At 40.5% G+C, this 25371-nt stretch overlaps 1 protein-coding gene across 15 annotated transcripts in view; it reads right to left on the minus strand.

Moving 5' to 3' along the window:
• Window positions 1-25371, minus strand: part of PLCB4 (phospholipase C beta 4) — a 414289-nt gene that overhangs the window by 56921 nt on the left and 331997 nt on the right. For all 15 annotated transcript variants that reach the window (XM_057529618.1, XM_057529611.1, XM_057529619.1 and 12 more), the window contains 10 exons: window positions 23269-23348; window positions 22652-22736; window positions 20001-20091; window positions 16775-16870; window positions 11860-11960; window positions 9702-9737; window positions 7494-7635; window positions 6418-6502; window positions 5958-6082; window positions 4028-4079 (listed from right to left, as the gene is read on the minus strand). In XM_057529618.1, the coding sequence (XP_057385601.1) occupies window positions 4028-4079; window positions 5958-6082; window positions 6418-6502; window positions 7494-7635; window positions 9702-9737; window positions 11860-11960; window positions 16775-16870; window positions 20001-20091; window positions 22652-22736; window positions 23269-23348 (893 nt within the window). The remainder of the gene's footprint in view (window positions 1-4027; window positions 4080-5957; window positions 6083-6417; window positions 6503-7493; window positions 7636-9701; window positions 9738-11859; window positions 11961-16774; window positions 16871-20000; window positions 20092-22651; window positions 22737-23268; window positions 23349-25371) is intronic.

Below are 25371 nucleotides of genomic sequence, written 5' to 3' on the forward strand. Positions count from 1 at the left end.
TTGTAGGAAATAGGCTTCATTCAGCCTCCACCACCTTTCCTGAGTTCCAATGAGCAGGTTCAAACAGTTGCTAATCAGGGAAGGGAGGAGATGCGGAGACAAAGGAAGAACAATCAAGAAACAATAGTGCAGCCTTGGGGCAAGGTCCTGGTCCTCCCTCACGGGATACACAAAACGATATCTTTGAGTTGTTTTGCAGTTACTGAAACCCCACCAGGTGGGAGAAGTTAACTGTATGCTGCCCGCAAGTACGCAGACCCCAGACTTGTTGGAACTAAGAGGTTGATGATGCTGACTCCCAATTACCTCACCACCAACCAATCAGAAGAATATCCACGAGCTGATCACACCCTCTTTGAACCATTTCTATAAAACTCCTCACTACCCGCTCTGGGTTAGGACACACAATTTTGAGGGCATTAGCCCAATGTGGCCCCCTTTGCCTGGCAAAGCAATAAAGCTACTCTTTTCTACTTCATCCAAAACTCCAACTCGAGATTTAATTTGGTGTCAGGGTACAGAGGCTGGATTTGGCTACAGAAGTCTGACAGGATACCTGGCTTAGGGGTGACACTTAGCCAGCTCATCTTGAACGAGTGTCTATTTCGGGCCTAAGGTGGCAGAGACTGTCACTCACAGACCTGGAGGCTGTGTAGGTCCAGGGACCCTGGGCATCGATAGGGAAGCAGAAGCTGGAGCCCTGGCTTTATGGGGGTGGGGTTTGTGCCACTGCAGGCCTAAAAGGCACAGAATGTCTGTACAGAAACACAGCCCTCAGACACAGCCCACAAGGATTTTTTATTTTTTATTTATTTTTATTTTTTTAACATCTTTATTGGAGTATAATTGCTTTACAATGGTATGTTAGTTTCTGCTGTCTAACAAAGTGAATCAACTATACATAAACATATATCCCCATATCTCTTCCCTCTTGCATCTCCCTCCCACCCTCCCTATCCCACCCCTCTAGGTGGTCACAAAGCACCGAGCTGATCTCCCTGTGCTATGCGGCTGCTTCCCACTAGCTATCTATTTTACATTTGGTAGTGTATGTATGTCCATGCCACTCTCTCACTTTGTCCCAGATTACCCTTCCCCCTCCTCGTGTCCTCAAGACCTTTCTCTACATCTGCGTCTCTATTCCTGTCCTGCCCCTAGGTTCTTCAGAACAATTTTTTTTCTTTTTTAGATTCCATATATATGTGTTAACATATGGTATTTGTTTTTCTCTTTATGACTTACTTCACTCTGTATGACAGACTCTAGGTCCATCCAGCTCACTACAAGTAACTCAATCCACAAGGATTTTTTAAAAGTCCCTGCAGGTGGGCAGGAGAATGACAAGGGTAGTGCAGTGAAAGCCATCGGGTGCCTCAGATGCCCTTGCTCAGTGGTTGGCCCATCTCCACCAGCTATGACTCCTCAGGGGCACAGCACACTCTTGAGAAAGATTGCCTCTCTCTGCCCTGTTGGTGACAACCTCTTCCTCCAGGCTGGGTGTGGGGAAAAGGGAAGGGGCAGGGGGACACGAGACTGAACAATACTGTTAACGTCTCTTGTAGTCAGGCTGCCCCAAGGAACAATTATATTTTTTAGTCCCCCTGATGGGACTTCAGCTTTTGGTCACATCACCTCAAACACATGAGCACAGAATTCAGGCTAATGTAGCACCATCCTTGCTCATGAACATATTTTAAAATACACAGTGGTGTGGAAGGTGAGACACTGAGCATGTGAACTATGGCAAATCAGAAACTCCTGAAAAGAAACATAGTGAAGGCGTAGAACTCCTGTTGGTGTAACAGAGCAGGACCCTATGGGGCCTTCTTGGGAAAGACTTCTCCACTACATCCTCTGCCTTATCTCCTCTCTGAAGTACCTAGATAATAGTATCTGATGCATATTTCCTGAGTTTTTCAGATGCTAAAACCACCACCAAATGGAAGAAATTAATTACTTGCACGTGGCCCCCAGACCTACTGGAGCCTAAGGATTGATAATGTGAACCCCTGTGACACTGCCCTGTTACCTCACCATCAACCAATCAGAGAACTGTGCACAAGCCCAATTGTGTGTGCCCTGTGACACCCTCCCCCCGCCCATCATCTGGCCTTTAAAAATGCTTTGCTGAAACCCTTCAGGGAGTTCAGGGGTTTTAGAGCACTAGCCACCCATTCTCCTTGTATAGGGCCTTACAATAAACGCTGCACTTTCCTTCACCACAACGTGGTGTCAGTAGACTGACTTTACTGCGTGTGGGCGAGCAGACCCAAGTTTGGCTCAGTAACACTGGGACCCCTTTTACGTGGAAACAACTCCCCTCCCCGTGTCAGGGCAGGACAAGCCATCAAACGGCTGAAGTGAAAGGAAAAGCTCCTTTGGCATCTGTGCACCACAGGAAGGTTCAGGGAGTGAGCACAGCCAGGTGTGAACCATGAGGGCTGTCTCTTGGGCTCCTTACAGGCCTGGTGTGAGCAGACCGCTCAGTTAATCTTGTGTGATTCCTGCCTGTGATCGGCCACATGGGCTTAAGTGTTTTTGCAACCTCACTTTTTCGCAGAAATCTGCAGTTCATGAAGTACTTCAAATAGACTCAGTTCAAACCCACTGAGCTGTCACAGCAAACCCAGGGTGGCAGACATTACCAGCTTCATTTTATCAGCAGGAAATTGAGGTTTAGGGTCTAACACACCTGCCCAGGGCAACAACAGCATGTGGCGCACCCAGGGCTCAACCCCGGGTCAGGCTGTAGCCGAGGGCTTTTACCCCCTGTGTCACAGCTGTCCCTGGGGTCTCATTGCCTAAGCCTCCACTGGGGGTCCACCCATCAATTTACCTACACAATCTCCTGGTTCTGAACACTTTGCACTAAATAACAAAGTAGCTTATAAAAAAAAAAAAAAAAAAAACAAAAAAAAAAACAACCTCTGAAATGTGTATTTAGCTGTTTTCTTCTGACCCATAATTTTCTTTTTCCCCCTGTTTTATTCAGATATAATTGAAATATAAAATTGTATTAGTTTAAGGTGTACAGTTTTTATTTCTTTCAAAATACACAGTAGAGGCAAATATCCTGTAAGCTGCAATATCCTGATTTGGGTAACAGTGTTGTCACCCGTGGGTGTAGGTGAACTGGCTGGCAGGAAGAGGTGGGAGTGGGCATTTTGAAACTGTACTTGCTGAAAATTTTATCTTGACTGTTTTTAGTGCTGGAAATTAAATATCCAACCAGGGAAGCCACGAACATCCTGACAGTAGCATGTTGGGATGAGACGGTACTCTATTGGATTAGTCTAGAGGTCTCTGGGCAGTGGTTTGTGATTATTTACCTGCAGTGCTGCTTGGGGACATTTGCGTGGAGAAAAAAAATGGCCACACAGTTTTTTTTCATGTGTATAGAATGTTAACTTCATATTTTCATTTAACCTTTCAGTGTTTCAATGAAATGAACATTTCCTATTTCACTACTTGGTTTGCAGATTTTAGGGAGCTCTATTTAAGTAACTGGAATGGCATTTATAGTGTTATTTTTTGGTAACTGCTATTTACAAGACATGCAAAACATGTCCATAAAGAGAGGACAAAGCCTTCTGCCTAGTTGAAATAAATTCCACTTGACACCTAGGACTTCATAATATATTAAATCAACTTCATTCCTCTCTAGGTCATATGTAAAATACACATATTTAATGTCTTTGTCTACCGCTGATGTCCAAATGAGCAGATTCATTATCTGTCCTAGCTATAAAAACCTCTGCTACTGAATTTAAAGTGAGAGCACTAAACTCTAGAGTTTGTATAATAAACTGCTTAACTAGTTGTTAATTTTTTAAAAAAATCTGCTTAGTAAAACAGGGGTCCTGTGAAAAATGTATGTTGCAGATGTAATTTACCTGGGGATTTCATTTGTTTCTATCCCATCCCTCAAACCCAGCTTAAATTCAGCAGCTCCTAATTAAAAATGACACGGTTTCATTACAGCTGTAGTATGGAACACAGTGACCACAGTTTAAATCATATTACTTACCCGCACGATCCATTATACTCAAATTTTCCCTGATTCAATTGCATCGCTAAATCTGTTAAGAGACAAAAATGATTTAGCATCTCTTCTTCTCGGCCAAAGAAGATCTTGATGGGGTGATTTCAAACAACGGAAATCAGATACTGATCCCTGGCTGAAAGGTCTTTTTTTAACACCACAAGGTATTTCTGGGTCTGTTTAAGGCATACAACTCTCTCTTCCAGGTTGAAATGACCTTGCGTTTAAACTAAACAAAAAAATCTGTGTTCATAGAGATCATGTTGGCAATGCTTTAAAATTTGGATTCAATATATGCGTCATGTGATTGCTGAATTAGCGTTGAGAGTACAGTTGTCCAAGCTGATAAATGGTTAGAGGAGATGTGCCTTACCACCCCAGAGGAAGGGTACGCTGGACATAACCAGTAGGGTCATGTGAATATAAAACTCGATTAAAATAAAAAATAAACTAGGTAAGTATCATGTAAAAATTGACTTAAGGTGACTTCAGGAGAATTCTTCTAGTGGGGTCTAGTGGTAGGGCATGGCTTATGGTTTTTCTCTTGCAGGCAAACACAATCTTCTTTCTTTTCATCCGCAAAAGAAATGGGCAGCTGATGGATTTTTTTTTCTTCTCAAAGTGCTGTGATTAAACCTAACATTATAGAATACAACATAAGCTGACCTAGATCACAAGCTGCCTTTGGATCATTTAATCCGTATGACGGAGTCACTGACAACAAAGAATAAAACTTGACCCCTTTTTAAGTAAGTAAAATCAGCAGTGCCTTTTAATCTTACTTTGTCTCTGTTAGAAACACTCCAGGGTTGTGCTGGTACCTGGTCATAGTTTAGCAGAGTGAGAACTGATAAGGATGCTGAGCAGAAATCTGAATCCAGCTCCTGATCACTGAGGTAGCGTCACCAAGGGGTGGGAAACACAGTCAGGTCATATTCATGCCAAAGGGATGCAAGTCATAGGACCTTTCGATCAGTACAGATCGTAGGGAGCAAGGTGGATTGAGATTCACAAAATATGGCGGATGGACTTGAAAAAGAAAATGCCTCCCAAATTGGGAAACATGGGAGGTACCGTCATAGAGCAAAGAACAGAACAAGAAAGGTGTCTTTTTTTTTTTTTTAAACAATATTAAGGACCATGCTGTGGCATTAACCACAGAAAGTGAATAGGTTTTGTGGCATATTTCTCACCTGTTTTAGGTGAGTAACTAGAGCCTATTATTTTTCTATTTTTAATTGCAATCCTAGGCCCTTAAGCAAACTTTGAAAACTTTACAAATTTTGTTTATGCATTCACAAAAATTGACTGGTCTTCTTGCAGGGAAAAAAAAAAAAAAAAAAAGGATTATACACTGGAAACTTGCCTCAGAATACACTTTGGAGGAACAAGTTATACATTAGTACCTCTAAGGGTATAGAACTCCTTAAACACCATTTTAGCAGAATCTACTCTATAATATTCTGCACTTTTATGGTGAGATGCCACTATTTTGCTGATCTCCTGCTGAATATTAACAGTGGGAAGGGTACTTTCCCAAGGAGAGATGAGTCATAGTTACAAAGATGCTCAAATACTTCTCATTTCATTCTGTCTCTGGACAAGAAGGTAAGTTTGATCCAAAAAGAAGAAAAATTAGACATATTTTGGAAAAAGGGACAATGTTTAGCAGATTAGTCATGGCGTTTCCAAAAGGATATTCAATTGAAATCAAAATCTATTATCTTCTACCATTGTTTTATTGCTCTAGTTTGCATTTTTAATTTCTCACCATTCTATAAATCCAACAACACATTGTGTTGCCATATGTCTGCTTCCATGAAAAAAATGCCCACAGCCAACTGATGGCAACTGTTGGCACTGTCCTGTCAAAGCGTTCTCGTGGAATTCGAGGTCACTGGACATCAGTTCCTACCTGGGGTTTGATAGTTCAGCGAAACCATCTGGCAGCCAGCGTTCCAGAAAATCTGAGGCATGTAATTACTGGAATCGACTCGGCCTCCCTTGGGGTAAATGCGACTCATTTGCCGTTTGTTATAACTGTGTAACATATTAAGGAAAATGGCAAAAAGAGTATTCCGGCAGTGACAAAGAGCTAAAACAATGAAGATCTAGATCAACAATGACACAGATGTGACAACAGCGAACAAATTTCATATGTATAAAGGATGCTTAAGAGAAAAACCACAGTTCACCATGTGGATTATAAAAACAATCCACATTTGGGCAGGTTTTCCCAGCTGCTGTGGTCTTTCACATACATTATTTTATTAGCTCTACAACCACAATAATATATTAGCCATTTTTCTATTTTAGAGATACCTGCCAAACCCAAAGTTCACCAACCACTTATTCCACTTAATACATAAGGATACTTCACAAATTCAATCGCATGTGTCTTCAAGTAGCCTAGACCAACTGACTCATTAAAAGAAGACATGTTATAATGAATATTGCGTTCTGTAAAGGAAAGCAAAGATGCACTTAGAAACCCTGCCATCAAACCCTCACAGAAAGACAAGCGATAAATATAATTACAACCTGAATCATGAGGCCTTGGAGGCAGATGTTTCCTTACTATATCAGTAGCTCCTAAGTTCATTAACATCCTGTGGATGGAGTTGGCTGACTTAAGAAAAGTGTGATGAATTAAATTTGGAGTCATTAAACCAATTATGTGTATACCAATTGCCATTCACAGCCACCCCTGAAATATGTATTTTCAGTGAGGATGATAGCTTCTCCAGTCCAGAAATAATTATGAAAAGTCTGAAAATACTTGATACGTTTTTGGAGACCAGCTTTCGACAGAAAGCAGTCTTATAAAAGTATATCTAGGGCTTCCCTGGTGGCGCAGTGGTTGAGAATCTGCCTGCTAATGCAGGGGACACGGGTTCGAGCCCTGGTCTGGGAAGATCCCACATGCCACGGAGCAGCTGGGCCCGTGAGCCACAATTGCTGAGCCTGCGCGTCTGGAGCCTGTGCCCCGCGACGGGAGGGGCCGCGATAGAGAAAGGCCCGCGCACCGCGATGAAGGGCGGTCCCCGCACCGCGATGAAGAGTGGCCCCCGCTTGCCGCAACTGGAGAAAGCCCTCGCACGAACCGAGGGCCCAGCACAGCCAAAAATGAATAAATAAATAAATAAATAAATAAGAAAATCCTTTAAAAAAAAAAAAAAAAAAAGTATATCTAATGCAAGAGGCTAAGCTCTTGGATTGCTACCAAATCCATAGTCTGTCAGAGCCACCTTGTGGACGATGTGGGGAATGACAACACAAGGCCCCCACATGCCAAGGACATGTCACTACGTGGTCTATGCAATGAAAATAAGGTGAGATGGAACAGTCCACGTGCCCAGAAAAGAAAATGGCAGCAAGTCAGATCACAGCTCACAGCATAATGTAAGAATAGCAGACAAAAAAGGCAATAGCATTTAACCTTTGGTGTTACCTTCAGCCACATGGAAACCTTGAAACTTTACGGGCTGTGCATAGTTGATCATTGTGGACAAATATGGATGGATATTAGTGGTAGCACCTACATATTTATAAGATGCCATCCATGCCTGCTCATCTTCTATAGTAACCAGGCCCTACGAGCACAACAAAGGGAATATGCATGTCAGTGACTTCAGCAGGACTCTCAGATTTATGCTTCAGACTGCCCCACTAGTGATAATTTGCACACACACAGATGGAAAGATAAAGACTTTTTTCTTCCTCAGTTATGTTAACTAAAGGATAACTTTAAAAGTTAATGTCCACTGTAGCTCCAAATAATGCAAATGGAGATAATAGCAAAATATGAAGTTTACCTTACATTTGGGGGACATTTTTTAGATTTTCAAAGGACTTTATTCTGGAAACTATATTGAAGTTCAGAGCAATGCTATGAAATATGTATAGTAGGTATTATCATTCATAATTTCACAAATTGTGGCATAACGTCAAAAACAGTGGTCCTTCAATTTTAGTGTAAATCTAGGCTTGTTAAATCACATATTCTAGGGCCCTACTCTCAGAGTTTCTGATAATGTGAGTCTGGGGTGAGGCCCAATAATTGGCATTTCTAACTAGTTCCCAAGTGCTAATGATATGGGTGGTCTGGGGAACCACACTTAGTTTAACACTGCTTTGTAAACCAAGCCACATACATAAATGGTTTATGGTATTAAAAAAAATGCTTATTCTTAAACTAATGTGAGAACCCACTATACAGGACCTATTAAAACTGCATTATTTTGCATAGAGGCAAAGAGAAACAACTTATTGTAGTTCATTTTGTAGTAAATCAGAACAAAAGCAACAAAATCAACAGCAAAAATAACGCCTTCAAAAGCGATCAACATTTAGTTGAGATTGATACTGAGGAATGAACTGCTGACTCACATGAATCAATTCATTGGTTAAAAAAATGGCCAGGCCATTTGTTTATCTGATAACTTAACATTCTAGATCATCAAACTGATTGCACCAGTAAAAGTCTGAGATAAATAATCAAGAACGTAACTTAGGATTTTTTTAAAATAAAATTTTCATATGTCCTGACTCCCCAAATAAGGTCAGAGGCATGTCTAATTCCTTTCTTGTGTGTTTAATGATAATAATTAACACCGTACCATAAGCTAGGTACTGGGCTGAGTCCCTGCATGACAACCTCATTACTGTCAGTCATCATGTGTTACAAGGATTAGAGTCTAACCCACTGACCACATGAGAAGACTGAGTCCTTAAAGATTAAAATAACTTGGTCACAGGTACTTAGCTAATAAATATCAGTGATCACAGGTCAACCTGTCCTTTGTTGACCCCAATACCTTATGAAATTCTAGTAGGAGAAAATTTCACAAATATCTTGGGAGAAGACCGGGATCAGACTTAACCAGAATTATTCTAAACTTAATATTTAGACAGTAAGAAGATAGGGTTTTACTCCAAATAAGATAAGACCCCATACACAACAAGATAGTATTTTCTGAAGCTCTGAAGTGTGGGAATCAAATGACAAGGTAAATTTTTGCATCTCACTACTATAATAAACCACATACATTTACTAAAAAAGACCACTTTGATATCATGAACTGTGAAGAGGATAAAAGAAACTAAAAATGTAACTTTACTTTCCTTACAATAAAATCAACATCGGATAATGTTAGATAAAACTCCTAGAATGTGCACAATGTGAAACTGACAATTTTTCAGAATGTCAATATAGTCAGAACCAAGATCCCCTTCCCATTTTACTATACAATGAATTTGTTGACCTATAGGTCATTTTTATTTTAAAATTCAGTGTGTTGTTGATTATGTACTCTTATTCTAGGAATGAAATCTCAAATTCTAACTACAAAAATGCCTAATTGCACTAAACACTTATTTTTAGGAAAATAATCTTATTTGCCTGCCCTCTGTTTTGTGATTTTATCAGTATATAATCATTTCATCACTGTGATTAATTATTTCTTTTGAAGACTCATATGTAGATGCATTGAGCATGTAAATATTATACCTATAATACCTATAAACAGTCTGATATTTCATGGGGCAGTGGGTGGGGAAAGATAGAGTAACAACACTTAGTACAAAATGTTCAATATTAGAGGCCCACGTACAGTGTCTTATAATTAAAACAAAATGCACAATGAAATTATTTTGTTACCTTTTTGTTGTTTTCATGTTCAAGGTCATCTGAAGCCTAAATTAGAGAAAGATAAAAATAATTTACTTCTCTAAAGGGCAAAATTCCAAATTTACTAGCCATACATATATAGATATTTAAATAAATTCATGTACACTTGTTATTCTATTTATTTGTTAAGATGGGAAATTACTGGTAACATAAAGCCATAGATAAAGTGAGAACTGAAAAGATATCATGGCATAGCTCTCTTTCACACCATAAAAGCTCATCTTAATGCTTATCTCCCTTCTTTGTTGATAGTCTTTGCCTATTTTGATGCTTCCTTATGGTAATTTAGTACATGATTTAGTGATGGGGCTTGGGAAATAATCGATGTGGCCACCTCCTCTGGTATGTAAAGGGTCACTCTTCAGCTATTCAACACTCATGTCTTGTGTTGATAAAGGCAGCATAAAGGTAAGCGCTGAGTCTTAGCACGTATCTATTAGTCTGAAAGTAGCTGCAATTCTCTATATTGGAAAAGGTAGGGGTAATGGCAGTATTCCCTTGGCTTTGTTTGGCAGACAAATTTGCTTCCATTTTCTTAGCACCTAAGGCATACACCTACCTGCATCCTCATCCTCTGTCTTAATGATCAAGTATCGCTGCTCCCATCAAAGACCACACCCTCACATCACCATCCTCCCACCCACATCCAGGAATTCATTTATCACTCCAGATTCAATCATCCTAAAAATAATACTCCCTGGACTCCTTGGGTTCCCTTTAGCCACCAGTTCCCCTTTATAGCAAAACTGCCCAAAAGTATAGTGTCTCCTCACTCACATCTGTCTGCTACAGGGGCCCCAACCTCCGCACTGAAACTCCATTTTTCAAGGTTGCCAATGACTCCTAGGCCAATGACTCTTGCATCTTCTTACTCAATCACTCAATAGTATTAAAAAAATCAACCACTTTGCCAGGGGGTAGCAGGTGGGGGAAATGAGATGTTGATCAAAGGGTACAAACTTCCAGTTATAAGAGGAATAAGTTCCTGGGCTGTCATGTACAGCATGGTGACTACAGTTAGGAAGACTGTATTGTATACTCGAAAGGTGCTAAGAGAGCAGATCTCAAATGTTCTCAGTGCACACACACACACACACACACACACACACACATCACTACCCCACACACAAAGGTAATCATGTGAGGCTACACTGCCCCGTTTCTTTAAACTTTTTCAGTGGCTTCACATTTCACTTAAATTAACATTTGAGTTTCTCACCGTGCCCCCCCGCCCCCGTCACATCCTTCATTCTCTAGTTCCCACCTGCCTGTCTAATCTCATCTTGTTTCACTCGACCTCTCACTCAACCCACTCTGTTCACCCTGCCTTTGTTGTTGCTACTGCTGTGGTCCCTCTCTGGGCAAAGCAACACCTCTATTCCTGTGCATGGCCAGTTCCTCTTTATCCTTTGGGTTCTCATCTCCTTGTTTTATTCTCTCTGCCTCTTTTTTTTCCATCTGAGCACTCATTCTTAGTTTTGCAATAGCACCTATCACAAATTGTAATCATATAAATGACTGTTTACTTGTTTGTTGTCTGTTTCCCACCCCCTTCCAATAAACTCCCATCAGCCTATCAGCTCCATGAGGGCAGAAGCCAAGTGTGTTTTGACCCTTCGGGGTTGTTATGGCCTAGAAAGTGCCAGACACATAGCGGGTACACAGTTACTATTTTTTTGGCTGAATGGTTGGATAGATGGAAATATTTTTAGGCTTATTCTACATTAAGAGGGAGATGAGATATCAACGAGTAGTACTGGTTTTCTAATGAGGGCTTGCTGGGGTGATCGGGGTCATTTTCCTGAGATTTGAATAGGTTAACCTTTGCTGCTGGGGTGCTGCTGTTTTCTCCCTGCTCACCTATAATAATGCAATAAATAACAACATCTGAAGGACATGGGCCAAAGAGGTAGGGGTCAACACTGGGCATGACTAATGTGTCACTTAAATGTCCTTTCTAACTTAGTATTGTGCATGCCTCGAGTTCGGGTATTGATTGTGGCCACCCAATTGAGAAGGGGAATTACAGGCTACTTATTCTCTTGTGGCTCTCACATTTCTGAAATGCTATAACTAACAGCTGCTACCTCTCGCAAGTCATGAAAGCAAAGGGAACCAAGACTCTGACCTTCTTAACACTATTGGCAATAGCTTCCTTTTGACCCAAGTCGTCCGCAGAAAGTTCATTTCCATATTTGTATTCAGGGTGAGCTTCCTCCTCTTGCTCAGCTGTGTGAAAGACAAAAGGAAAATCCATGAAGCCAACTTACCACCAAGGGGTCAGGCCTCCTCTATAATCTTGGGTAAAATATAAGCACTTTTAGAGAGGAAGGAAGCTAAATGAAAATGGGAACATTTAAATAAGCATTTTTTTTTTCAAATAAAACTCTCACTAAACTCTTACCTACTCAAGGTCAAGGAACATATCTTGTTACTTCTCTTGCATCCAGCATGACTTTTTAAATTGAATATAGCTGATTTACATTGTGTTAGTTTCAGGTGTATAGCAAAGTGATTCGTTATATATATATATTTTTTCTGATTATTTTCCATTATAGGTTATTACAAGATATCAAATATCGTTCTTGTGTTACACAGTAAATCATTGTTAGCATGGTTTTTACATGATTGATGCTTAACAAATTTTTCTTAAGTGAATGATTACTTCCATTGCAGTATACTAACCTTAAAAATTAAAGCCTCTAACACCTCAGGAAGATCTGTGACTCATAACAGGGTATTTTGATCCTCTATGACACCCAGAGGGAAAAAAAAAAGATACAAGAGAAGGAAAGTACATTTGATAATTCTGAAAAAGAGTCAAAAATGTCCACTTGAATTTTATGGGCATAATGACTTGTGGTCGGGAGTGGTGTGATATAAAAAAGATAGAGCTTGGAAGGACTTACTGCTCCCGTAAATCATTTGCCAAATCTGGCTGCTGTTTAAAAGACTCTGAAATCATTCCTTGGGCTCATGGTGGGAAGGGAGCAGGAAATGGGTGCTAAATCAAGCTGGTGACCCAGGAGCCTGGCCTGGCTATATAGGGAGGCACAGATGCCATCACCCGGCCCACCAGTCTAGGAAATGACAAGAACCCTGGTATCCACCCAAGGCTGCAGGTGGAAAAAGGATTACCCGTTGGAAAATTAGGCACATGATGGTGTGAGATCTGTATTCCCATGATGTCCATCCTGCAGGGGCTCCCAGGAATTTGCCTAAAAACTAGCCAGGATCAGGAGACACCCACAGGCCACAGGACAAGGCCAACACAAATCCACACTGTCACTATACTGGGCATGAGGGACCTTTACTATTAAAAAAAAAAAAAAAAAAACAGTGAAAATATTTCTGAGGGAGGTGTACAGACCCATAAGAATTAGACATTTTTTGTTTTAAGTACGTTTAATAGGTGGAAAGGAGAATTCAAGAACAGGAGTAAATGAAAAACTTTCACCGATTCTAAGGTGCATTTTTCCCCGCGTTGTAATATATCTAATATGGCAATGTATCCTTTAATCGATGGCATTTTATGATTCACTGGAAGCAGTTTTCTTTCTTAGTCAATAAAATAGTAGTGCCTTTCAACTGACGGTGTCTTAGATTCAGAATTTTAGATTGCTTTTTGCAAAGTGCTATTCCAGGGAAGGGATAAAGGTAAGGGAAATGAGTCAGACATCCTCCTCTTCTGGAACTGATATTCTGATGAGGGGGTATTCTGGAGGCAGATGATTTTTTTTTTTGAAAGTAGGTCATATAGATAGGCCTTGGGCAAGAAAAAAGGATTTGAGAAGCTGAAAGAGGTCTTAAAAGAATCTAGTCCAGTGTCTTCACTTTAAAGGAAATAGATTCACAGATATGATTTGACTTGTCTGAGGTCACAGAGTTAGAATATTAACCTAGATTTCTCAGGCTTCTTAGCCCAATGCTCTTAATGTGACACTGGGTTTTCATGACCTACAGCCTGTAACCAAGATTTTGAAAACTCCCACCATCACTAATGAATTTCAATTTTATGTCTAGTCTAACCTGCCTAGCCAGATATAAACTACTTGAATTTCCAGGTGTATACCCCATAGAAGGGGGAGAGCCTTAGTAACTGCTTTAAAAGGGTTGTATGACTAAAGGTTAGCATCTCCTGTGTGTGTATGTATGCATAGACACACCCACAGCCACACACAACGTTGCTATTCCCCACTGTTTGTCTGAATCTACATCCAGCCTAATGACTGGGTACACACTTCCACTGATGGAGAGCCTTTTCTATTTTCTACAGCCTCCAGGCAGGCCTGCCCTCTTGAACTATGCTTGGTTTCCTCTTGCCTGCTGTGTTGAAGTATTTAAATGAGAGACTCTAGTCATTCAGGTATAGTAGGATCATACTGTGATAGCAGGGTAATTACAGCCAACTGGTTGACCAGAGCTGAAGTCAAGTATGACTGAGGAAACGTGAGACTCACATATGTAACTGGTATAGCAGAAACCTCTATGGCCTTAGAGAGAAATTCAGGTGCATATGAACCCATATATTTCTGTTAGAACAATCAAAATTTTATCTCAAACTTTTTTGGAATAACATGGGAATCACTAGAGGCAAATTTATTTTGTCTATAGGAATAATTAGCATTTGCATAAAAGTTGGGAAAGTACCCCTAAGGACAGTAAGTGGAATCCTGCTGACCCCTCATTTTAGATTAATGTGCGTGTGTTCAGGAAACTTCACATTTTTGACTCACATCATTTATATTTTTTCTCCTTTTTATAAAGAAAAATATTTTTACCAATGATTTTGCATATTTATGTTCTCTTTATGTTCCTATACATTAGAAGGACAATATTGTAAGGTACAGAAGGTCTTGACCCTGGACTCAAGGCAATTCTGGGATTGAATCTTAGTGGCATTGCTCACCAGCTGTGGGACTGCATGTAACATATGTTACCACTCTAAGCTTCAGTTTCCTCATCTGAAAAATTAGTATAATAATACCTATTTCTTTGGCTGCATAAAGATTAGATGAGGAATTGATGTAAAGTACCTAATCCACAGTTGGTACAAAAATCATAGTTATTATTATTATGATTTTTCTTAATGTATTCCATTATTCTGCAATTTGTTTTACTGGATTAGAGTATCTAGTAACACCTTACATGTGTTTGACTATCATCTATGAACCTTAACCTAAGTTAAGGGACAGTTTTTATATAATATTCAGACTTTCAAATTTTAGAAGTATTTTATTGATCTTTTGAAATACTGGGTTGGCCAAATTTCCATAGGATGTTATGGAAAAACCTGAACGAACTTCTTGGCCAACTCAGTATATTCCTTGAAGATTTTATTCTTAAATCTTGTTTGGGTTTGTTATTTGCAAAAAATGTGAAATAATATAATAAGCAATGTGGCAGACTGTATTTTCCAAAGACAGCTGCAATAATATCAGCTTCCCACTGATTCTTCTACAATGTGATCTTGCCGCTCACCCACCCCCTGGAATGTGGGTGGGCCCTAACTAAGACTGCTTGGATGAATAAAATATAGAGGAAGTGATGATGTGCCAGTTCCAAGCACAGCTCTTAAACAGTTTAGCAGCTTCTGTTTTCTGCCTGTTGGAGAACTGGCTCTCAGGACGCTCTGTCAAGGAGCTTGGCCACCATGCTGTGAAAAGCCCAAGCCACGGGGGGGAGGCCACATGGGGGTGCTTGTGTCAACTGAGCTCCCAACAGCCAGCCAGCATCAACTGTCAGCCACGAGTGAGCCATCTCAGACACCCGGCCCAGTGGAACCTTCAGATGACTCTAGCCCCTGATGTCATCTGCCAGCAACCTCATGAGAAACCAAAGGGAGAGCCCTCAACCTGAGCCCAGGTGACCCATCGAACTAGGAGAGATAATAATAAAGTGTTTTGGGGTGGTTTGTTACACAGTAATAGATAACCACAACAGGCATTGATTAAATACTGTCAGGTATCTCTGGCCTCCCAGACTCTCCCTGACATATAAAACATATGGAAGTAAGTCATGTTCCCAGGCAACATAAATCATTCATAAAGTCTGTTCCATAGTCAGGAGTCTTTATTAAGGGGTTGTGTATACGATTAGTTGATTCTCACAGCTTTTAGGTTCTTACCTATAATGTCAAACTTTCCTAAAATCTACTCTTCTATTTCAGATGTTTATATGAAAAACAGAGTTTCTACAAGTGTTTCTAAATTACTTAGCCCCAGGGCACTATCTAAATTCAAGGCACTAACCAACAGACACTCAATGCATGTCCAAACTATTCTGTTAATCAACTCTCATGTCATTTTGTTAATCAATTCTCATGATACATAATGAACAAATAATTTTCTAAAAACATTCCAAACTTTTCAAATGACCCATGTAAAACCAAAGATTATGGTTGTGGCTATATGGCCAAAGTAAAAATAGAAGCTAATAACAAATATTAAAATATTTTGAGCAAGGCTGCCTTTGCAAAAATTATCTACCTGTAAATACAGATATAGATATAGATATAGGCAATTCTGGTGAGCTGGTTATTTGAAGGAATTTGAACTTGAAAGTTTAATTCTGGCTTTGAGTTTCTAGTTCACTATAAGTGCACACAAATCAAGCATTTACTGAGGGTCTCTATCCAGGTTCTTTCCCTTTTAACTCGCCTTACTGCTGTCATCAGTAACAGCACTGATGTTCAGGTTTTGTTTATGGGAAAGAACTGCAGAAATGTTCTTTTTATTCCAAGCCCGGCCTTCTACAGCAAGTGCTTCAAGGATTCTCTGGCTGTGAGTTTCTGCTGAATAGCTGAATGCACAGCAGGAAAGGAGATGACTAAGCTACTAAAATCTAGTGTGCAGGTAAATTCTAAGTCATACTATTTGGAAAAATACCACAAAATACCAAAAGATTAAGGTTGGTACATGTACCTGACTATTAGGAATTAGAATGTTGTGTTATATAAAAGGGTCCATTGAGACAAATTCATGTTTTTCTTATTTTAAAAAGTATTTTTTGTGATGTGTAAATTAAAAAAAAAAACAACTCACCACTTTCTATTTCCTCTTCATTGTCATCCTCTAAGATGTTCACTGGGGCAGCGGATTCTCCTGCTTCCATCATACTTTTCAAAGCTTCGAGCTGTTCTGTTATTAAAAATAAACAAGAAGGAGACGGAGACAGGTGTTGGATCACTTATAAAATAGGCTTGAAGATCAACGTGGAGAAGGAAATGAAAAGGGAAGGGAAACCTATTGTCGAGGTTCCTGAGGCTCAGCCACGGCCACTGTCTCCCCAGTCCTGGTGGCCTTGAGTCCTTAAGGCAAGTACAACAACCCTATTATCTATGCACACTGAGCCACTATTGGAACGTGAGGGAAATGCCCCATATCCTGGTCACCAGGTTGAGAAGTCACAGCTCAGTCCCTGTGAAGGATTTGAAGCTTGATAACAAAAGCCCAGAATTTGGAGCATCTGGCACAGACCAAGGTTTATGGACTGTTATGGTGAAGTGACAGAATAGAGACTGAAAAAGCTTCAGGAAAAAATATTTTTCTTTTAATAGTTGTGAACACATATAAAAGATGCCTAACAGCCAGCATTAAGAACATTGTTGGGGGGCTTCCCTGGTGGCGCCATGGTTAAGAATCTGCCTGCCAATGCAGGGGACACGGGTTCGAGCCCTGGTCCAGGAAGATCCCACATGCCGTGGAGCAGCTAGGCCCATGCGCCACAACTACTGAGCCTGCATGCTGCAACTACTGAAGCCCACGCACCTAGAGCCCATGCTCCTTGACAAGAGAAGCCACCGCAATGAGAAGCCCAAGCACTGCAATGAAGAATAGCCCCTGCTCACCGCAACTAGAGAAAGCCCAAGCGCAGCAACAAAGACCCAACACAGTCAAAAATAAAAAATAAAAATAATTAAAAAAAAAGAATATCGCTGGCCATAAACAAGACCAAAAGACAACCATCAGAATGGGAGAAAATATTTGCAAATGAAGCAACTGACAAAGGATTAATCTCCAAGATTTACAAGCAGCTCATGCAGCTCAATAACAAAAAAACCAACAACCCAATCCAAAAATGGGCAGAAGACCTAAATAGACATTTCTCCAAAGAAGATATACAGATGGCCTACAGACACATGAAAGAATGCTCAACATCATTAATCATTAGAGAAATGCAAATCAAAACTACAATGAGATATCATCTCACACCGGTCAGAATGGCCATCATCAAAAAATCTAGAAACAATAAATGCTGGAGAGGGTGTGGAGGAAAGGGAACACTCCTGCACTGTTGGTGGGAATGTAAATTGATACAGCCACTATGGAGAACAGTATGGAGGTTCCTTAAAAAACTACAAATAGAACTACCATACGACCCAGCAATCCCACTACTGGGCATATACCCTGAGAAAACCATAGGTCAAAAAGAGTCATGTACCAAAATGTTCATTGCAGCTCTATTTACAATAGCCAGGACATGGAAGCAACCTAAATGTCCATCGACAGATGAATGGATAAAGAAGATGTGGCACATATATACAATGGAATATTACTCAGCCATAAAAAGAAATGAAATGGAGGTATTTGTAATGAGGTGGATGGAGTTAGAGTCTGTCATACAGAGTGAAGTAAGTCAGAAAGAGAAAAACAAATACAGTATGCTAACACATATATACGGAATCTAAGGGAAAAAAAAAAAAAAGGCCATGAAGAACCTAGTGGCAAGACGGGAATAAAGACACAGACCTACTAGAGAATGGACTTGAGGATATGGGGAGGGGGTGGGGTGAGATGTGACAGGGTAAGAGAGTGTCATGGACATATATACACTACCAAATGTAAAATAGATAGCTAGTGGGAAGCAGCCGCATAGCACAGGGAGATCAGCTCGGTGCTTTGTGACCACCTAGAGGGGTGGGATAGGGAGGGTGGGAGGGAGGGAGATGCAAGAGGGAAGAAAAATGGGAACATATTGTATATGTATAACTGATTCACTTTGTTGTGGGGCAGAAGCTAACACACCATTGTAAGGCAATTATACTTCAATAAAGATGTTTAAAAAAAAAAAAGAATATCGCTGGGAAACAGGCACTCTTCATATATTATAGTGAGGGTATAAAATGGTACAACTTTTCTGAAAGTCAGTATAACAAGATACATACGATATAAAATGTGTACATGCTTTGGCCAACCAACTTTAATTGTACCAAGGAGAAGGCTGCATAAATGTACAAAATGAACATCCAAACATGTTTACCATTGTTGTTTTCATAGCAATGAAAATCCATCAACTTGGATCTGGTTAAATTACACTATATGCCACATAATAAATTCTGTACAGTGTTTCATACACTAGAATCAAAAAAAATTTTATACATAAGAATTAAAATTAGTATGTAGATTTATATCCTACTGGATATGAGTATACTTCATTGGTTGAATTAAAAATGACTAAAAATCAGTATATTTAACATGATCCCAGTTTTGTTAAAAATGTGTGTATATGTTAAAAGTGTACATGTGTACATGTGTCTCTAATATGTGTATATGTGTGTAAAGTATATAATATAGTGCTATTTTATTATATTTTTCTTTGTTGTTTTCATTTTCCTATAGCATTATTGCTTTTGCAATAAAAATAAACTGGAGCTAATATAGTTAAAAATTTTTAATTTAGAATAACTAAGGGGAAAACCACAATGCAAGCATACCAATATTTGATGCTATTCATTCACTGAACTAAGAGATTTGTTGGAAGAAATTATTTTCAAAGAAAATGTTCTGGGAAAACACAGTGGGGGCAATGTCTAGATAAAATCATCTCCCCCCATCCCCCCACCACACACACATTCACGCTCGCATATTACGTAGGATCTCTAGATATGTATATATCACAGGGAAAAGTGCAAAGGGAAGCTTTTAAAGAAGGCTTTAGAGTGTATAAAATGATAAAGTGCTAGTTCCTTATATCTTGACAAATTCTAAAATGCTTCTTTCATTTTCTTCTCATCTTTCCTTGGGACTCCTCCAAACTGTGATCTATGAATATGTGAATATGTTTTCCCGCTGCAGGAAGGGGTTGATGTGGAACCTAAACTTGAATAAAAATGTGGCGACTTTGCTCTGCACAGTATATAGAACATCACCACTAGACCGGCTTCCTCCCCAATCTGTGGTGTTAAAGTATATTTCATTCTAGACAGCTGAATTGTCTCAACATGCAACATACGGATGCTTCTGCCATAGATGAGTGTATTTGACTTACTTTTTTCAACCTCAGGTTTCAGCCGTTTATTTTTGATGAGTATTTTTCTTTTGAGGTCATTTGGGGATGGCAAGGGCCTGCCTGGTTCCAGCTGGAGACAAAGAGAAAAGGTTGAATTCATCACGACAGGGTCGTACTTCTCCCTTCTCATTCCCAGCCCAGAATGAGCAGAAGGCCTGTGAGTTACACAACCAACATCCACTAGATGGCAGTCTGCACAGTTTTATACTTTCATTCCGCAACCCAAACTAGCCCGAGCTTTGCCTTACACTAAGGCAGCAAACTTGGCATCCACAGGGTCTCTAGAGGTTTGCAGAGCTGCTCCACCTTCCCCAGGGAGTGGGGTCTGACCTACAGTGGTCTTGGGGAAAGGGGTCCAGCTCAACCCCAGACCTTGCCCCCTTTAAGTACCTGGTAAAGTACAAGAGGTGATGGGGTCAGCTGGGGTCAGAGGTGCCCCCCCAGGCAAAGTCAAGAGGCTCCCTGAGCTCCCCACAAGTGTTGGGCTATACAGTAAGCTGGTCTACTCAGTAGGGTGATCCATCTTCAGTGCTTGGGATAGTGGCTTTGTGGGTTCAATAAGAGAATTAAGAAGGAAGTGGTCCTAATTATTGAAATCTGAGCTCTACTATGGTTTCACTGGCTTGGATTAATGTCTGCAAAGGGGATGTTCCTTTATTCGATTACTTCTGATCCACAGAACTGTGTTATATCTGGTCACCCATTCCCCATCCCCCCACCATCCATCTATATACTCAGCTACCCTTCCACGTGTCCACTCATTTTCCAAACTAATTTTTATACTATTTGTACACACAAGGCACTGTGCCTTCCTATGTCAGTGCTGACTCAAATGAAACCCTCTGCCGAAATTCTGCTCCCTTTGGGAAGCCTGCTGTAACCAGTCCACTCCCAGTGATCTCTTTTGCACCTGGATATTGGCAATAAATATTCACCACACTATAGGCCATCTTTTTTAGTTACGGTTTTACATTTGTATCCTGTACCCTCCTTCCAGGACTGAAAGTTCTGTAGTTCAGATCTTAATCTCATTTATATTGCCTATACTTCCCACAACCTCTCATGTATGTGCACATCACAAAGAATGCAGAGATCTTTCCGTAAAAGCCAGCACCTTAGTCTAACAAAGAAAATAAAACAAACAAAGGACTTAAGTAAAAAATAAAATAAATCAGCGATGTTTCTTAGTTTAGGTTCCCTTAGAATCAGTCTGAGACAAAGAGGAAAGCACCAGTAATTTATTTGGGGGGCAGCTCCAGGGAACTCCAGCAGAGGAGTAGGAAAGTGAGAAAAAGAAGACAGGCAGCCAATGAAGGGTGTGCTAGTAGGCAAGCTGTCACTGTGGACGAAAGCATGATCCCGCTGGGGAACTTGGGGGGAAAGTGGGGACCATGTGCCTGGAGTCATCCCTCCTGAGGAATGAGGAAACACGGGGCGGGGGGTGGTAATTCTCTGGTACTTCTGTCCTGACTTTCCTGTGTGGGCAGAGCTCCAGGGACCAGAGTGTCCCCCCAGGCAGCAGCTGCAGGTGCTGGCGGTGGAGATCAGGCCGGTGTGCAGGGAAGCAGGAAGCACTGCCAGGATGTGGACGGGGCTCCTGCAGCCAAAGCTTCAGCAGGCTGCCAATATCCTCCTATGTTTTTTTCAGTTCCCAAAGATGTACTTCTGCAAAACTCACTGTTAAACTACCTGATGTGTTCCCAGGTAGCACAGAGCACCTTCCCCCTTTAGCCATGGTGATGTTCTATTGCTGCTTCGTGCTACCATGTTTGGACCTATCAGCTGCTCGTCAACAGTGGGGCAAAATATTTCACTACTGTAGAGTGTTTCATACTTTCACTCCAGTAGCTTTCTTGTTACTCCCAACATCTTGTGAGAGTGGATCTTAACCACTTGGGGGTTATGGATCCTGGTAAAAATCTGATGAACTCTCTGGAATGACTGTATACAAAACAGCAAACTGTATGCAATTAGAATGAGTTCACAGACCCCACAAAGCCTATCTGTGGGGAACAGGTTAAAAATTCTTTGTTTGATGAAGGAATTAGTAAGTGTAAAAATGAAGCTCAAAAACGTGCATATAACATTGCCCAAGAGTTTATTTTGGACTTAAGAGCTTGAATTTCAGGCTTCTGTGACTTCATCCAGGGAACTTCCCATAGCAACAGGATCCCGTGGGTGCTGAACCCTGGCTGCACATTTGATTTACCTGGAGAGCATTTAAAAAACACCACAATCTGGCTGACCTTGAATCAATTTCAGAATCTCTGAGTGGGGCTGTGGCAGAGGTATGTTTCACAGTTCCCCCAGGTGATTCTAACCTGTCACTGAACTTGAGAATGATCACCAACTCTAGACTCCTGGCCAGTGCACACTTTGTGAAATTTTAGGACAGAGGTCTCAGAAGCCATAGAGACCCCATGATCTTCTGAATTAAACTGAGCCAGATGTTTACTTTGTGCCTCTCTCTACACACACCTCTGAAGCACAATGGAAGCTTCCCATACCAACGAATTGAAATACACATGAAGATCTTTAACATTAGTCCTCCAGAACTACTTGACCCTTCAGAAATGAATTTCAAAACAGATCCATTCATGTTAGAAATATGGTTTGCTAAAAATACATACTGGATGTGATTCAAGTGCTTGTTTCAACAGGAGATCTCCAAATAGATCTTCGCAATATTTGGACATCTTGTACTGTTGATATTTGCTAGAGGGAAAGAACGGACATTTGTAAATTCAAACATCCATTAACTGTCCAGAATAAGAATAAGAAACATCCATTCCTAGTGATTAAAAACTCCCACTCTGCAAAATGTTTGATTGTCCTCTTGATGCTAATGGGTTAACCAGTGTAGTTTAAAAAGAAGTCGATTCTGCCCCCAAACTAAGAGCTGGTAAGCAGAATAAAAAGTGTCTTTCAAGTTCATCAGGTCTGACTACAAACATACTGCCAAGTCTTCCAACTCAATGGAACTTTGAGCAAGGTGTCCTGCTCTCTGACCTTTTGTTTAGAGGAAGCATTTCTAAAACACATTAACATGACTTTTTTTCTTTCTTTTTTGGAAGTGTTGAGAGGCAGTGGTTTGAGTTTCTTCTCTTTTTTTTCCCCCATAAGACTGTGTGTACTTACCACTTCACAAAAGAAACTATTCGGTTATTCAAAAAGAGGTAGAGCAGGGGTGGGGAGTGGGGATTAGGAAACAACACTTAGAGACTTGGAGTAGAATGAATCATTATACCTGCAGTGATTTTCAAAGGAGAGAATTACAGGATATTCAGATGTGACAAATGCAGTTTCCTTGATGGCTTGAATAACATCCTTTAAAGATAAAGAGTGTTAATGAGAGAGGAGAGAAAAAAAAATTAAGGTACCTGAAACCAATTGGAGACTATTAATTTGAGCTTTTCAGAAAGTCAGTTCTGGCAATTAAGACCCGGAGAACCCATTTACTGCTACAGACTGAGTCCCCTGTGGTTAGACCCAGGCACAGTTCATGGTTAATGACACTTTTTTTCAAAGCTACTTTTACTTCTCCAAAATTAGGGTGCTAGTAACTGACAAGATATTTCACCTAAATGGCAGTGCAGTTCCTTGCTCTATAATCTGCCAAGATGGGTTCAGAGCTCACCTTTCTCACTGAGGAGCAGGTGAGCTTTCTGCACAGAGATTTTCACAACGGACCCCTCTCCTTCCCCTCTCGCCTCGAGGAGAAATGTGTTGGTAAAAACCTCAGGACTGTTAGAAGCTTTTATTGACTTTCCTCTGCCTTTTGGCACCAGAGTTGGGCTACATTTCATTAATTCAATGAAGACTCCTGTGAATCGATGTGACATTTGCAATATCCCTTGTTTTGTATCACCCTGGTAGTTAACCATGGGGCAAGTCCCATCATTCTGTTAGTTGGGAAAATATTTGACAATAGCTATCTAGGGAAGTCCATTGGAAAGAATAATGGCCTAGGCTAGACAATCTTGGAGTATTTTACTGAGCATTCTTATGGCTCAGGTGGTCCTTTAGCTATTCTTGCTTGAAGTTTCTTCTTAGGCGAAAATGCCTTGAGTCACTTCCCAAGTGACCTTGATTATCTACTTGAGTTGACCTAGAATTACTCCTTTAGGAGAATCTTGGCTCTGCCCATGGCTTCTTCTTTGCTCAACTCCAAGCTGAGAGGGAAGAACCTCCTTTTGAGCTTAAGCTTCCCTATTAGGCTCCTTAATTCTATAAAAAAAGATGTCAACCCTTGCTCTCAGTTTGGTGGCTATGCAAACTCATGGCTTCCCACTTGAACATACTCTTGGTACTTCTCAGGAAATGTAATCTTGAATTCATTGATGTTCAAATCTCACCAACATCTTGGCTAAGAGAAGTGATATGTATGGAGGGTCATGGGACTAGGGTCTAGGTGTCTGTTTTTAAAAACACTCCTGGTGGGACTTCCCTGGTGGCACAGTGGTTAAGAATCTGCCTGCCAATGCAGGAGACACAGGTTCGATCCCTGGTCCGGGAAGATCCCACATGCCATGGAGCAGCTAAGCCTGTGCACCGCAACTACTGAGCCTGTGCTCTAGAGCCTGTGAGCCACAACTACTGAAGCCCACGTGCCTAGAGCCTGTGCTCCGCAACAAAAGAAACCACCGCAATGAGAAGCCTGTGCACCGCAACAAAGAGTAGCCCCCACTCACTGCAACTAGAGAAAGCCTGCACGTAGCAACGAAGACCCAACACAGCCAAAAATAAGTAAATAAAATAAATAAATCTATTAAAAAACAAAACAAAACAACCCCAGTGATTTTCCACATGTTGGCAGAGTTGAGAACCATTGATCCAGAGGCTGAAATAACTCTCCTGAGTTATACAAAACTGACAGAGGTTGACGTATTTGACATAGTGTCCAACCACAGAATTTCATTTTTTCACTTGTCTTTTGGCAGGACATCACTGGAGCATACTGAGGAACTTGCTAAGAAACCAACCTTCATATTGTACATAGAGATCACCAAAAGGCCATGACTGAAATCCAATTTATAAAAGTGTAGATTACATTCTGTGAGGATCTTGCGGGGGGCGACTTCTATCTGGTGTCAGTACTGGGAATAACTGTGCTTCTCTGGACTAACTACTCTGTATGTATTTTACAAATCCTGTGAATTATCATGTTTCTCTCCTTGCACTGAATTCAAAAAAGTTTGGAGCCCAATTTGTCGTATGGCTTGAAAGTTCATAGGATTTCTTGACAAGCATTCATAAAACTCTAATCTCACTATCTTACTTTCTTACCCATATAGGCACTATTTATAATCTATTTTATTTCCTGTATTCTATTTATCTTTTTATTCCACTT

Source organism: Balaenoptera acutorostrata, chromosome 15 (genome assembly GCF_949987535.1).
Source record: "Balaenoptera acutorostrata chromosome 15, mBalAcu1.1, whole genome shotgun sequence".
Lineage (NCBI taxonomy): Eukaryota > Metazoa > Chordata > Mammalia > Artiodactyla > Balaenopteridae > Balaenoptera > Balaenoptera acutorostrata.